Source organism: Brachyhypopomus gauderio, unplaced genomic scaffold, assembly GCF_052324685.1.
Source record: "Brachyhypopomus gauderio isolate BG-103 unplaced genomic scaffold, BGAUD_0.2 sc34, whole genome shotgun sequence".
Lineage (NCBI taxonomy): Eukaryota > Metazoa > Chordata > Actinopteri > Gymnotiformes > Hypopomidae > Brachyhypopomus > Brachyhypopomus gauderio.
In genome coordinates, this window is record NW_027506866.1 from 3,680,219 (window position 1) to 3,696,176 (window position 15,958).

Genomic DNA, 15,958 nt, shown 5'->3' on the forward strand with positions numbered 1-15,958 from the left:
GTGGGGGCGGAGCTCTAGCGCATTTTAAGCTGCTTCACGTGCTTGTGGGAGTTGTAGTGTGTGAGGGCAGCTTTTGTTGCTAGTTTTGAAATTTGCAGTGGGTGAATGTGCTCTGCTGGGTCCTAAAGTCACGTCTGCACGTGTGAAGTTCTCCTTCAGTTGCACCCATTACCTTTGCACTCCCTCATTCCTCTGATCTTAGATTTCATGTTTTTCTGTAGTTTTTCATCTGCACCGTTTGTGTGTTGTTTGTTTCTCTTGCCTGTGATTCAGATTATTTTTAATCTGTAGACACTGTATAACTATCTAACTGTGAATCCGTACAGCTGCTCTGCCTTTTGTTTTTCCTGCCTGTCTTCTGATTTCCTTATCTTCTGATTTCCTTATCTTCTCCATAGCTGCACAGTAAATCTGACAGTAAATCTGCCAATCACGATTGCAAGTTATTGTCATTGTCCTTCATTCCTTGAACAAATGGCATCCTGCCTCTCTCCCACCCTCTCTTGTCTCTTTGTCCCCCCTCCTTTTCCCCATTCTCCATTTGTTCTTTCTCTCTTGCCATAACCTTGTTATATCTCTCTGTTCCTGTAGGATGAAGTCTCTGGAACAGGATGCCCTCAAGGCTCAGATGGTCATCGCTAAGTCCAAGGAGGGGCGAAAGAGGGGTGCCCTGGACCAGCTGGCAGAGTCGCCCTCACCTGCCCCCACACCCTCGCCCACCCCCATGGAAGGTGAGCACTCCATCTCCACTGCTGGCTTTCCAAGTCTTGAATTACTGAAAATAAATACATTTTTGTTTGTATGTCAACCTTCCTTTTGCTCTCCACAGACTTCAGTCCTCGGGCTGTGACGTCTCCGGGTCGGCTGGTATGGAACTTTTATGTTGTATTTCCTTTATTTATTGTGTTTTGGGAAAATTGAGCTTTAAGTTGTATTATGTTCATGTTGTGCTGTGATCACACAGCATAATTTTATTTTTCCACCCAGTGAGTATAAAAGACATTGAGTGCAATCCATTCTTTAATCCTCCATTCATCATTCAAAGCAAAATCTTATTCGCATGACCTGCCTCCTCATCCTTTTTCCCTTTACACCCATCCTCTCCCCATTCGTCTTACCCATTCTTTATTTTCCATACTCATTCCTTTTCTTCTCTCACTCCCCCATCCTTCTCTCTTGCTATATTCATCTGCCTCTCCCTATCTCTGTTGCTATACTTTTAGTCCCTGTCAGAAAAGAAGTTTGACTACCGACAATTCGCTGCCATTCCTTCTTCCAAACCCGTATACGACATTCAGGTATTGCCTGCATGCCAAGTTCCCAGGACCCCCCCCCCCCCCCCCCCCCCCCTCCTTTCCCTTAACTGCTCACATCAGTCCCATCCACCTGGCTTCCCCTGTTACGTCTCTCCCTCCTGGCCAGGCTAACTGGGAAATGACACTGATAACTGGGAACATCGCTGGTAACGGGGCCCTCCCTCCCTCTCAATAACCAACTTGGGCATAAAACATTTAGCTACTTTAGGCCACAATATTGGATCTTTATTCAGCAGTCACCTTGACACCCAGTGGCACACAATGTATCACTCCCCACTGAATCGCATTTGATTTTCACATCCACTTCACATATTCTGTGTGGCTTATCTCTCTACATTGAGGACGTAGGAGAGCTGTAAGCCCATTGAATCTGAGACTTGGTCCGCCGGCTTTATGGTGCTGCAAAACTTGGAATAACATGCTAATCTTAGGATGCAATGTGACTAGTGCCTTTGGTACCCTTCTCTTTAAAATCGAAACCTGTGCTACTCACTCTCGTCAGTTTTCACCAATTAACTTGTTGGTCTGGGGCATTGTGGGAAATGTGGGAAATATAATCTTTATGCTCCATTTAGGTCAAGTCTGAATTACTATTAATTACACATCAATTAGGTGTGACCTTATGGTTAGTGGAGAAAAAATGTCAAAAGTCTTCTTAATTGTTAGAAAACACTGTATTATTATGTTAGCTGTGACATTTTATTTTTTCATTTGTCCAAAAAATATTTTAAGAACTTTACCATGGCAGTTAACCAGGTACAGCATTGTGCAGTTGTGTATAAGCAGAAACAGATGGGGTCTGTATTACATAAAAATAAAAGGTAAAACAACACAATAATAAAACAAAATCCCTGTAGTGTAAACAGTCCACTCAATATTTTGGCAACAGGCAAATTAAATGAGATGTAGGTTAGTGGGCTAGCTGTCCTGGGTGGAACAGCCAGAGATGGCGGCTGAACAGGGTAGATGGGAACTGGGAACCGGGGAGGGCTCCCCATGTGCCTGTTGGTGTTGTGTTGCTGTGGGTGTCTGGATGAAATTTGGTCACATGTGGCAGAGTGATGAACTGGTTGTCATTTAATTTTTTTTTTTTTAGTGATACCTCACCAGACCTCCAAATTTGTACAACTTTTGAAGGTTTAGCAAATTAATACATTTGAACCACCTTTCAACTCCAAAGCTGACATTTACTTCAGAAAAAAAGTCAGGATCTAGGGTTGTGCAGTATGACTGACTGTATTTTGGTATACCACGGTATTTAAATATGGTGACAGTATTGTAAAATGGTTCCGGTATATTAACTACGGTTTTACCAGTAGGCTACAGAAAAAAATTCCAAACGACAAATCTGACGGAAAGGGTAGGTACAACACACAGGAAGAGCTTGTTGCTGAGTAATTTGCGGCAGGGAATAAAGCTAAACCATATTTTGTGGAACTCATTTTAGCCAGTTGGCATGGTTTTGTTTTTATTGTGGAAAGTCGTTGGAGAGAGCTAGCTTTGAAGGTTAATGACAGTAATGTTAACTAGCTAGGTAATGTTTACAGACAATTTACTTTCCTTAACATTTTCATGTTAATGAAACTTTGAAACGTTAATGAAAGTAAGTGGACTGTGAACGCTAGCTAACTGGCATTAGCGTTTATAATCCAATTTCATTACTATTCATCCATCAGATATAAAGATATGGAAATGCGGGAGTATCGGTATACATAGCACATTTTTTGTCATTGGCACATTTATTACTGTGTCGTGTGTGTGACAAGTATTACCACAGCGATTCTATTCTATTCTGTGTTATTCTTGTAAATCGTGCATATATGCTAATTCTAACACAATGTGTAAGTATGTTTCATTACAAAAAATATAATTACACAGATTGAGTGATATCTTACAAAATTTTTCAGCGAGTGGGATTCAAAATATTTATTTCTTTATTCTTCAGTGATTCAGTGAATTTGCCATCGCACTTCACGTATCATAAGCACATTGTTTATTCTTAAACACAAACAAAATGGGCTATATAGAGTCTGGTTTGCCTTATGAATATCCTCTGCGTTTTAGCCATATTAGTGCTAGAGCCGCAGCCTCCATGCTCCTGTTATATTAATTTGAAAAATTAAAGATGGATAATGGCTCTCTAATTGCTTGCAAGAAGGAGGGGTGATGTCCTGGAGATCCTGAAATTTCTGTCTTGCCAGTGTTAAACATTAACAGTGTTCTCTATTAACACTAGCATGATTGATATTTCTCAAGGACATGCTGTCTGTGATTATTCCACAAGTCTATGGTGCTGATATACACTTATATTGCCAAAAGTATTCACTCACCTTCCTTGACTCGCTTATGAGCTTAAGTCAACCCTTTTGCAGCTAGAACAGCTTCAACTCTTCTGGGAAGGTTTAGGAGTGTCTTTATGGGGATTTTTTACCATTCTTCCAGAAGCACATTTGTTAGGTCACATATTGATGTTGGACGAGAAGGCCTGGCTCTTAGTGACCACTCTAATTAACACCAAAGGTGTTCTATCAGGTTGAAAAAGTCCAGTGTTGAATTAACTACCCATTGACTCTCCCACACTTTTTGAGGGTTCATATAGCTCCACACTATGCAGAGTTAAATTAAATAGTTAAAACATTTAACACTTAGTGAGGGTTACTTTGTTAACTCTCAAAACAGAGTTAAAGTATCACTATGGGATTTAATAATTTATATATTTTTACTATTTCAGCAGTGCTAGTTTCACTCCCTAAATAGTTAGCTACTAACGCTATTAAATTGTTAAAATAAAAATATATTCCCATACATTTTTTGCTTTTTTTCCTCGAGGTCCTTCAATGTTTAACTAAAACATTGTAAAAGAATACAAACTTTCATCTCTAACACTATATGAACTTTGATATTAATACAATAATACTACATACACCTTGATACTGTGGTTTTGTCTATCAAAATCACATTACTATCCTTTTAATGCTGGTAAAATTTTCAGAAATTGACATTCACCAAATTCATTTTTCCCTGTTCCACCATAAACTGCGGTGCTGTTCCATTCGGGCGCCAATAACTGCTGCATCATTTAAAACTGGAACTAGACCCTAGTGCAGAGGTCACTAACAGGCAGACCGTGGTCCGGATCCGGACCCGAACGCAGTCCTGTCCGGACCCAATCTCATTCCTGATTAACTCTGCAAATATCTATTTCCATGGTCCGCAACCAACCCAAATGCCATCCCATCCGGACCCAGAATAAATTGTTAAAAATATTTTTTAATTTTGACGGGAGAATTAATTTTAAACCAGAGCATTTATTTCAAGGCTATTGAAAAAACACTCCGTCACGACTGTTACGTTCGCCCCCATCCCCCCCCACCCCCCCACCCCGTCAACAAATCAAGATACCCCCCCCCCCCCCCCCCCCCCCGGAACAGGGTTGCAACTACATACTTTCTGAGATGTATGCAAACATACTATCGGCACCCTTCACACTCCACCCCCCACCCCCACCAACTCGGCAAATAATTTTCTGGCATCGATTTGGCGCCCACTCTAGTGTAGCGCCTCTGTCACATACGCTGCATACCCCCTTTTTGCGCCACTGCCCCGGATCACAGGTCAGAGCTATCTGCCAAATTTGGCCCACAGAAAAATATAGTTGATTAACCCTGCCCTAGCATATAAAAACAGACGTTGGTCTTAGTTGGAAGACCAGTATTGTTTTGATATAATTATGCATTTTTTATCTTCATTGTCAAATTGTGAAGAGCTAACTAGCCATCACTACCAGTTTGCTAACTGCTAGGTATGCTAACATTAACTGTGCTAATCACCTCAATACGTTTGCTATTCGGTCCCTGCCATCAAGGTTTTGTACGTATAAAATCTCCGAGGGTGTTTTATTGTACATAATGCATTTCACATAATCAAAGGAAACCTTTTTCAATAAGACTGAATAATTAACACTCACCGTGTACATCTTTCTCCAAGAGGTAAATGGCGCCTACTTCCTCCAGCCAAAGTGAAATGAGTGGGCAGAGTTTAATGACATCTTTGCGGGAGTCATTTAATTGGATTAACACTGATTTAATCAACTTTGTCAGATAAGTCCAACACTGAACATCATTTAAATCTAACAGTGTTAAAATTACTTTTTGGGAGTGAAATCAACTCGGAAACTTGAAAATTTAACACTGCAGTTTTTGCTGTGCAGAGAACGCGTTCCCAAACGCTTCCGTTTTCTTATAACACAGCTGACAGTTGACTGTGGAATATTTAGGAGCGAGGAAATTTCACGACTGGATATGTTGCACAGGTGGCATCCTATCACAGTTCCACACTGGAATGTAGTGATGTCAAACTCGAAACGTAAAATCGAACTGAACCGATTCATTTGAATAACGGTGTTCCGAAACACAGTTTCGAAGTCTGTATCAAAGGGGGAAAGTCACGTGACTGTTCCAAAAACGGGTTTCGTTACGTTACGCAGTTTCTAATCTTTTCCCGTTTTAGTCCACACTTAAGTTCAAGCAGCTGGTCTGAGATCAGAATGTTTACTAATTACTTGTAATGTTTAATAAATAAAGGATTGCACAAGCATTTCCCTACCTTGCAATGTAAAATTAATAATGTCAGCTATATCAATCCACTCACTAACAGTGTATCAGTGTATCATAATGAAAAATACATCTTAATGACATCATTAAAACAACCCTGTTTTCATGACTAAAATTTATTTAGGAACACAATATGCTATGGGGGAATATTTAATGTGATTTTTCATTAAAAACACATTACTTCTGTTTTTGTTAAGAAGTTGTGGATTTAGGCCCTGGTTGCCCACTAGATGTCACTGTGGTGTGTGATGATTCGAACGTTTCACAAGATAGAATCATTTTCCGAATCAATTGGTTCATTTGATTCAATCTCCCAAAAGCCCCACTTTTGCCATCACTACTGGAATGTACTGAGCTCCTGACAGTAACCCATTTTTTCACAAATGTCTGCATGTCTTGTGGCTTAATATTATACACCTGTGGCCATGTGATTGGAACACCTGATTCCGATAATTTGAATGGGTGAGCGAATACGTTTCGCAATATAGAGTGTTGGTATTTAAATCCATTCCAGATCTTCATCAGATGCAGCATTTAAATGCGCAAAAATGTCAGGTTTGTCTGTGTGACACGGGGGATTCGGGGTGTAATGGAGGTGGGCAAAAGTGTGCAGAGAGGTTATCAGAGTTGTATAATCCAGGTTCAGAAAGTAAAAGTCCTCACCAGGGGCCTCATGTACAAAGACTTGCGTGGATTTCTTACTAAAAATTGGTGTACGTACAAATCCAGAAAATGCACATTTCTTTTGTACATCTCAATCAACGTGGAATTGAACGCCCCCCTATAAATATGCAAATTCATTTAAATTTGCCCTGCACCAGAGAAGTTTGCTCTCTGATCTATCACAAACCATGTCTAAACGGGGAAAGAAGAGGAACTTCACTGAATGTGAAAGTGGAGACGCTCCTGAATGAGGTAGAGGCGTGGAAAAAGTGTTTGTTTGGCACGTTGTGGCATTATGGCAAAGCGCAAAATGTCTGAGTGGGACAGCGTGTGTGAAGCTTTAAATGTTGTGGGGTCAGAACAGTGCACACTGGCATAATAATATAATGCACCTAAAAATATCAGTGATGCGCTCACTAGCATCAGCGACTCAATAAAATAATTGGTTTAAATTTGCCCTGCGCATTAATTTGTCCTGGCTCTGGGTTCGCTGGGTGCTCCATCACCTCTAACAATGGCACGGCATACCTGTGTGCAACATTGTACAGGACCCCACATGCCACACATTCTCTGGCCGATACACGAGCATCCCCCAGTCCTGTCCAGCCCTCTCCACGACTGACCGGGTGCGAGAATGGAGAGAATTGTATCTCTGTTCAGTCTGTGGATTACTTCAGCCACGTCTTTAGCGCGTAGCCGCTGTTTCCTAAGTAATTTAACAATTACCCATGTTTAAAATGAATTATTTTAAACTGGAAATGTCAGAAGCTTTTATTTAAATGCTTTAAATGTGTTGCTTACCAAGAAGCCACCCATCACTCACTCTGCTAGCTTGTAATCTTATCCCAACCATGCAGTTTGTAAGGATGTACGAATCATTGGGTTGATGCAAAAATGTGCCTTACTAATGTAGTGGCATGTTGGTCATCACAGATTATTTGCATGTTTATGGAATCCCATCCAAAACAGCTGGCATGGCCCGGCTCAAAGATGAATGGGATATCCCCGACCGGCCTGCCAGTTCTCTTTTAAACGAGCCAGTCGCCAGGAAGCCGAGAGTTGTCGCTGGCAATGCGCAACTCCTTGCCGTTTCTCTCTCCAAAACTGGACCCAACTCAACACAAGAGGACAGCTCTTGGAAATCTGAAATCTGGCCCATTCGGAAAACGCGCTCTAGGCGAATTCGGCCATTATCAATATCTTCTAGTAATGCCAACGCTGCCATCTCCCAAGAACTCCAGCAAAACATTTAATGCATGTTTATATAGTCTAGGCTAAGTGGAAACATGTTGAATGATTATTTCAGTAAGGCAGTGAAATTGTCTGATTAATTTACTGTTTAATTTTCTCATTAATTTACTTTATTTTAATCAATAAGGGCTTACTACAATGTGTGCATGAAGGATATCTTAATAGTTGGAATTTCAATGCATCACCTGTAAATGTCGCTAATTGACGAAAAGAGGTGAAGGTGTCGTGGGTGTACGCACTTTCTCACGTTCAAATCACATTTCGTACATCTGACCATTTGCGTGAAACATAGCGTACGCAATGTTTTTGTGCGTACGCACCGTTCGTACATGAGGCCCCAGGATTTTGCTCAAGCTTGCTAGATTTTCTAATTAGTGCAATCCAGGTAAAATTAGTGGAATCAACACAATCCAGGAAGCCTGAGCAAAATCCTGGTGAGGACTTCTACTTTCTGAACCTGGATTATACAACTCTGGAGGTGATGTTTAATAGAGAGGTGAGGTTTAATAGGGCCATTAACAGAAATGCATTCGGCAGACTGGGCTAGGGTAAAATTTCCAACATACAGACAAGGACTGGATTTACGGGAATGACGTTGCATAATGAACAGAGACCAGGAACAAGGACAAGGCAAAAACCACATAAGTAAATAAACTAAGTACAACATGAAATGAAGTTAAGAATTAGAATAATAATAATAAAACACAAAGCAAAACTCAGGAACCAAACAACCCAGTAATACTGTATACTACCATATAAGCTGAAGACAGTATGATGGTATGAAAGTTAAATACCGCACAACCCTGGCAGGATCAGTCAAAAAGGGCCATAATGAGGCTTGTGTCCTCTTCTTGCCAGAGGCAGTACAGTGTATAGTGTCTTGTCTTGATATCCTGCTGTATCCTGCAGATAAATGATGGCTTATAAATCTTTCTCATTGGATGCCAGCAGGATTGAAGAGAGTGTGAAATGCTGGGTGAGTTCTGCTCTGCTGTCTGGTGGCCCTTTGAGTGTGCCATGATTTGAAAGTGCTGTGTGCTGTTTGTGATGTCTTGGTAAGTGGTGTTAAGCAATGCCTTCAGACCGCAGAACACAAACACCTCCTGTAACCTGTAGATGGACTAAAGCTTTGTAGGAGTGTGCCGCTCAGTCAGTACAGTACTGCATACCAAGCACAGGGGAACGACTGTGTGGCATGTTGGTCTTTTTGAATGTTTGGTAGTTGGAACTGAGGCCAAGCGTGTTTTATCACCCATTCGTCTCTACAAGGTCTTTAAGTGAGAAGGATATACCATGTTTTGTTTTAACCCTGTTCATAAGTGCATGTTGCAGGTGGATAAAGAATCTAATGTTTGTTGCTTGTTGTTCTCAACCACAAGGGTTCTCTCACTGCTCTCTGTGGAAGTAAGAGGAATTATACCTCTGTGTTCTTTGCTAGTTCTTGAAAAATTAGTTTCTACCCTCAGGCTTTTCCAGTGGTGATGGTTTTCTACCCTCAGACTCTTCCAGTGGTATATTTTGTCGTGCTCGTCTCACATTCATTCTTCTCTTGCAGTCCCCTGATGCCACAGATGATATCTGCTTCAATGACAATGCCTCCACTAACTCACGTAAGTTGCAGAATATTTTGTTGATATGTATGCTTAATTTGTTTAAGACAAAGTGGTCTTAGTAAGGCAAGTTTTCAAGAGTACTGCTTGACTATACTCATTACAGTTGACCGTCATCTTGCTGTCGGTTCTTGTCCCCTTGATGCAGGAGATTTCCTAGGATAGCTGCTCTTTGAATATTGGTAGGAGTTCTGTGTGTGTGTGTGTGTGTGTGTGTGTGTGTGTGTGTGTGAGTGCATGTTTGGATCTTAATCTAAGAAATCACTGTAAAAGTCTTCATGTTGTGCATACATAAAAAAAAAACACACACAAAACCTGGACAATTTAATATGGCCTGTTTTACCAGATTCAGTCATTTTATTCACAGAGGATGCAAAAGCAGGCTTCCAGCTACCCATGTAAGACATCTTACATCAGACCTGGGCAAACCACGGCCCGCGGGCCCCATCCGGCCCGTTGCGCGTCCCTGTCCGGCCCGCGAAGGTCGCGAAGGCCAATCATAAATGAAACAAATATCTATGTCATGCGTGCAATACAACTGTGACGCTTTTATTTTGAAAGCGCTACGTTTGTGTTAATTCCGTGTGGACGTACCTGCGTGTGTGTGTGAGCTGTGCGAGAAACACTGTAGGTGATCAGCGACAAGTTAAGGCTTTCGGGAGTGTACGTTGCACCTCGCGCGAACCTCCCTCAAACGGCGGAAAATTTACGTGACGAATTTTTATTGTGCATTGTGTTCCAGGTTTGAAAAGTGCTGGAATTTAGGCTAAAGTACTTGAAAATGCTTGAAATTGTAACTGTATTTCGATTCACAACAAATAGCTGACTGAACAGGGGGGTATTCCAGAAAGCTGGTAAGTAAACTCAGAGTTAACGAAAACCGAGCTTAGAGAGAACCTGAGTCAGCTGGGAAATATTGAAATGGACCTTGAAAGTGCCGTAGAAGTGCTTTAAAGCTAGGTTTAAGCCAGGTTTATACTTGAGGCGAGCGGCGCGAGGGTCCGCGCGGCGAAATTTATGTAATCGCGGTGGCGGAGGGTCTCACGCGCTGTTGATTCGCAAGGTCGTGCACCCCTCGAATTTTGTAACTTCGCGCGCCGCGCTTCAGCGCAATGAACAAAGTCATGTTTGCAGGGTTCATACACCTTTACAAGGTGGAATTAAAGCATTTATACATGTGTATGTGTTTATGTATATGTGTGTGTCTCTTTTCTCATCTGCTGCTTCTTTCTAATGTTTTTAGTTATTTAATAATTAATTTTAAATTGTTGGTGATTTATTCTAATCATTTTTAGTTTTATATAAACTCTTGTTGCTTATTCCCTTGTAAAGTGTCCTTGTGTGTCTTGAAAGGCGCTTATAAATTCTAAATTCTATTATTATTATTATATACGTCACTTTCAAGGTCCATTTCAATATTTCCCAGCACGTTAAACTTAATTAAGTTAAATATTTATACATATATTCGAAATGATCCGAAATAATTCGCTTTTTTATCACATTATTTAATTGTTGTTTATTTTCAAAACGCCCAATCTTAACGTCTTCACGTTCTCTCATGTTTCGTCCTAGAATTACAAGTGGCTCGTATTTGTTAACGTAATACAAGAAAACTGTTCATTCAGATGGCTATTTGTTGTGAAACGAAGTAGTTACAATTAACATTTTCAAGTATTTAGCCTAAATTCCAGCACTTTTCAAATCTGAAACAAAAAGCAACATTAAAATTGGTCAGGTAAATGTTCCTTCCCCTGTTTTTGAGGAAGGAACATTTATACCTTTTGAGGAAGGAACTTTATACCAACACACATCGTTTTGAGAACACTGCACAGAATGTGACGCGGCAAGTATAAGTGCCTCCTCCGTTCGCGGAAGTTTGCGTGAGGTGGGCGGAGCCACTGTGATGACGTCATTATTGTTTGTGTGGCCCTCTGACACAATTCAGGGTTCTCATATGGCCCCTTGTAAAAATTAATTGCCCACCCCTGTCTTACATAAAGCCCCTGGACATATGCAGTTACTTAAATTAATGCAGACAAGCATCTTTCAAACCAAGGCATACATTACCCAGAAATACTGAAAAGTTTAGCGTTTCTGCTCTTCTAATAAACCAATTTTAAACTAAATAACTTTACCCAGTTAAGTAGTTTTATTATTATTATTAGACCTTTATTTATACAGGTAGTCCCAGTGAGACTTGGCGTCTCTTGTAAATGAGAGACCTGTTTCCAATACAATATAAATCAACAATTAAGCTAAAAAATAACAATTAAATAATATACATATTGTTCATACACATCATAAAACAATGTACAAGATATAAAAAAAATGTACAGTAACTAAATAACTAATATTCATAAAACATAACATATTTATACAGATTAATAATTACATGTGCAGGTTAATCAGTTTATTCTGATTATGGGAGCAAGTTATTCTCTATTTATCGCAGATTGTACTGTCTATTAGCCCAGACCAAAATTTCAACATCATCTAATTTATTAAGACCTTTTTTTAACATGCATTTGAACTTAAACAACATAACTGATGTTTATTCTGAACTGTTTACGAATCCTAGGTTTTCATACCAAGGAATTTTGTTTTTTTATGTTTTTACTATTACTTGAACTCCAGAAATAAGCAGTACAACTTCAGGGTGTAGACAGTGCATTTCTTGTTAAGTTTTAGAGGCTTTACTTTTTTGGTGGAAGAACTTGAAGTTAAGATTTGTCATTTTTTGTCATCAGCCTAGTTTACAAATACTTAAATACTTAATACTTAAATACTTAATACTTGTTGACCCATAAATATATTTTATGAAATTATCTAATGTTATAAGAACACGGGAATGCTTAAAAGGTTTTTTTATGTTTAGGGTTAGTCTTCTCTTGTGATACACTGAGATAGTAAGTACAATTTAGCTCATAAGATCCCTTTAATTACAACCTACATCACAATATGCTGACATTCCAAGCCAATCTAGAAATGTACAGGTCCTGAAGTTTTCATTGCTCTACACTGTATTTCCATATTGTGTGTGTGTGCATGACTAACTCTAGCCCTGGTGTGAAAATCAAACTGTTGCTCAGCAAGATTTAAAATGCACACATTGCAAAGTGTTACTTTCCAGCCAGTTTCCTATGATTCTCTGTGTTCGTTGGAGCTTTGCATCTGCTTAGTCTTTGCAGTTGTGGATTCCTTACACAACATCCTGCAATCAAATCTCAGTGTATATGCTGCAGTTACAATTCAGATAAAGAAATGCTAAGTGATGATTTAGAGTACTTGTCTGGATATATCTTGGTCCGGTACTATCCTCCTTGTACTGTGTTTTTCGTCTGATTGTGGAGATGGATGGGATATGGAACCTGGCAAGCCATTATTCTCTTTTTGTAGCCAAATGCCTTAAAGATACCGACATGTTTTGTCTTGTTTCTGTCTCTAGTTCCCTCTGTAGATGCCAAGGTGCCGATTGTTCCCGCCACAGCCGCGCCTGCTCTGGAGGAGATGGCTCTGTACAGCAACAAGAGTAAACTCCGCCAGGGCCGCCACAGCCTGGAGACTCCGGTCCCCACATAACCGCCATGGACACATTCACCAATCACCAATCACACGCACTAGGGTAGTACACATTAACTAGATATGTTAGGAGGTCTGAACTAAAATCACATACATTTACAGGAATGTGTAAAAGACACAGAGGTTCAACCACTGGATACAGTGCTGATCGTCAGCACAACAGTAGGAAACACTACAGCTACTTGTGTTGTGCACACCAGTTTTGCCTTTACAGTTGACAGTTGGTGTAGATACAGATGTCTCATCCACCTCTCTAATACATACTGGGGACGACCAACCTCATACCAAACTCCAGACCAGTTTTAATTCCTCTTCTTTTCTTCAGTTTGCGTTTTAGAAGCTGAATTATTTTTAGCAGATACTGTCAGGGGTTCTTAACAATTCAGATTCTGATTTTAATATAAAGAAAGTTTATAAGCCCCTCCCAGAAAATCAGCAATTTTAAGAGGAAAATCAGCTACCTTCACTACCCAATACAGGCTGTTTTGGCCATACTTTTATGATTTAAAAAATCTATTTTTAACACATTTTATGTAATTTATTACTTAATGTATCCTTTCCTTCTTGCTTGGGTGTCCTTCCATTTGAGACTTACAATTGGGGGATAAGAATACACATGAATTAGAAAATATTAGAAAATACATTTTTGTTCTTTATAACCATATCAACTACAACAATATTATATTTTAAAGTGTCTAAAATGATGCAAATTAAATGTTTTGTTATTGTGTTCTTGGTCCCATCTCGTGTGACCATAATGCTTTAAATATTGTCATCATACATATAATTTCTATGTAGCGTCATACATTCTTTCTGGTTTCACCTGACTGTCAGCGCAAACCAAACTTGGTGGCTTTTCTAGTCTTCCTGAACCAGGACTAAGAGAATAAAGGCTAAAGGGGACACTGGTATCACAACATTGGAAAGAAAGTTCAGCTAGCAGTGGTTACTTCCTCCACAATATTCGAATGTCCTCACTTTTCAGGGTCTTCTGCACAGTGCACCATGTTGCATGTTGTTTGCTGGAACATTCCCATGACCAGGCTGACATTTAAAAAGCAAAGGAAAAACATTTATGCGTAATAAACAAAACCTCTGTCCAAATGTGAAAATATTCTGATTATGAACTTTGAAGAGAAAGCCCCCATGTCCTTCTTGACGTATGGTACTATTCTATTTATAATACGGCTGAGGGAAGAGCTATACCCTCAATACCCTTGACTGTTGTTTTCATCTGAATCATACTTATCATTTGCCTATGGGGCAGATATTCCAGACAAGCATGTGGAGGTAGAGAGTGTTGTACTACTTTTCCAGTTGAGTTTGGTTCATTTAAATCTTAAACCACTGAAATGCTTATTGTGTGAATAATGTACAAAATGCTGAGAGAAGCAAAAATCCTGAGTTGTAACTGAGCCAGTCTGCACTACGACTGATCCAGATGAGGTCAAGACTGGGTGTTCTGTGCATGTATATTGGCTTACTGCTAATTTTCTTTCAATCCTGGGTGAGAGGAAAGAGAAAAATTTAATCTCTCTCAAGATCATGTTATTTGATATGCAAACCAGTAATTCGATTACTTCAGTTGCCATTTACACTGTGGTCAGACCATGTCAAAAATGTTCATTTAACTTTACTAATCTTAGCTTGTAGTGTTGCTCTTGCTAACTGAAATTCAGTTATGCATAACACTTTGGGAATGGCTGACCATTCATTGTATTTTTTTATTTTTATTTTTAAAGACCGGTAGAAATCACGTTTTCATGTAATTAGTGGGATTCGCTACATTTTTGCAACAGCAGTTTGATCACTCTTTTTTTTCTTGATTTCTTTGGGGGGCCTTTTTGCTAAGTGGGGGGCGGGGGTGCTGGTGCCTGGGGCTAGAGCTCATTCAGGACTGTAACTAGTGAATTTGTACAACCAAAGAAGTCTATTTTGTGGTTCAGGAATAATAAAGTTTACTTTTCATTTAATGACCCAATGTGCCAAAATGTCTTTACTTGTGAATTTGTCAAAGATGGAAATACATTCAGATGTTCAATGTATATCAATATATACTGAACACGTACTCCTCTGAGACCTGTGAAGCCAAGCACCCTTTTTTCCTTCATCTGCTGGTTTGAAATTGGCAGAAGCCCATAATTAAGGTTAAAAATACAAGTGTTGCATGTGTATATATCAGATTGAAACCAGATTTGGGGGCAGTCATGGCCTGGTGGTTAGGGAACTGGTCTTGTGACCGGAGGGTCGTGGGTTCGATTCCCAGGCCTGAGGCCATGACTGAGGTGCCCTTGAGCAAGGCACAAGCCCCCTAGTAATCACTAGTGAGTGAGTGAGTGTGTGTGGTTGTGTGTGTGTGTGTGTGTTCTAACTGCACAGATGGGTAAAAGTGGGGACAAATTTCGATTGTGGTGAAAAATCACAATTGACAAATATGGCACATTTATTTATTTTATCATTTATTGGTAATGTCAAGTGAATGGGGGATATGTGATTATATCGTCACTAGGGGTGGAAATTGTTTACTATTCGATTTCGATTCAAAATGATTTTCTTTTAAAAAACGATTTGATTTATAAAAATATCTGCTTCAGTCTACATGATCTACTAGTCTGCTTTGCAAGACAGAATGATAAATACAGAAAATAGTGTCTTTCACATTTAATTAACAAAAATAAAGTGCTTTGGTAAAATAAAATGCTTTTTGTTGTGTTAGCAAAATTCTTGAGCTTCATTTTGCAAGCTGTCAGGGCTGGCTCGGATGCTGTTCCCCCAGCCGTTGCTAGGGGCACCAGAGTCAGTCCAGACTAAACCGGCGTAATCAGCAGTGATTTGTCTCAGCTGTTTGTTAGACTTCTTAAGGAGGCTTGTGGAGACTGATTACTGCTGAATCGTTTGGTTATGCCAATACGTTCTCAGCCAGTCT

The 15,958-nt window shown here is 39.8% G+C and overlaps 1 protein-coding gene across 24 annotated transcripts in view; it reads left to right on the forward strand.

Moving 5' to 3' along the window:
* scrib (scribble planar cell polarity protein) overlaps positions 1–15,009 on the forward strand; it is a 119,568-nt gene extending 104,559 nt beyond the window's left edge. For 19 of the 24 annotated variants that reach the window (XM_076984783.1, XM_076984795.1, XM_076984791.1 and 16 more), the window contains 5 exons: positions 592–731; positions 830–867; positions 1,224–1,298; positions 9,399–9,453; positions 12,899–15,009. In XM_076984783.1, the coding sequence (XP_076840898.1) occupies positions 592–731; positions 830–867; positions 1,224–1,298; positions 9,399–9,453; positions 12,899–13,032 (442 nt within the window). In that variant the 3' untranslated portion in view covers positions 13,033–15,009. Of the gene's footprint in view, positions 1–591; positions 732–829; positions 868–1,223; positions 1,299–9,398; positions 9,454–9,601; positions 9,636–12,898 lie in introns of all 24 variants that reach the window. The other 5 variants (XM_076984790.1, XM_076984798.1, XM_076984807.1 and 2 more) reach the window with 3 other exon arrangements.
* Positions 15,010–15,958: the final 949 nt, after the last annotated feature.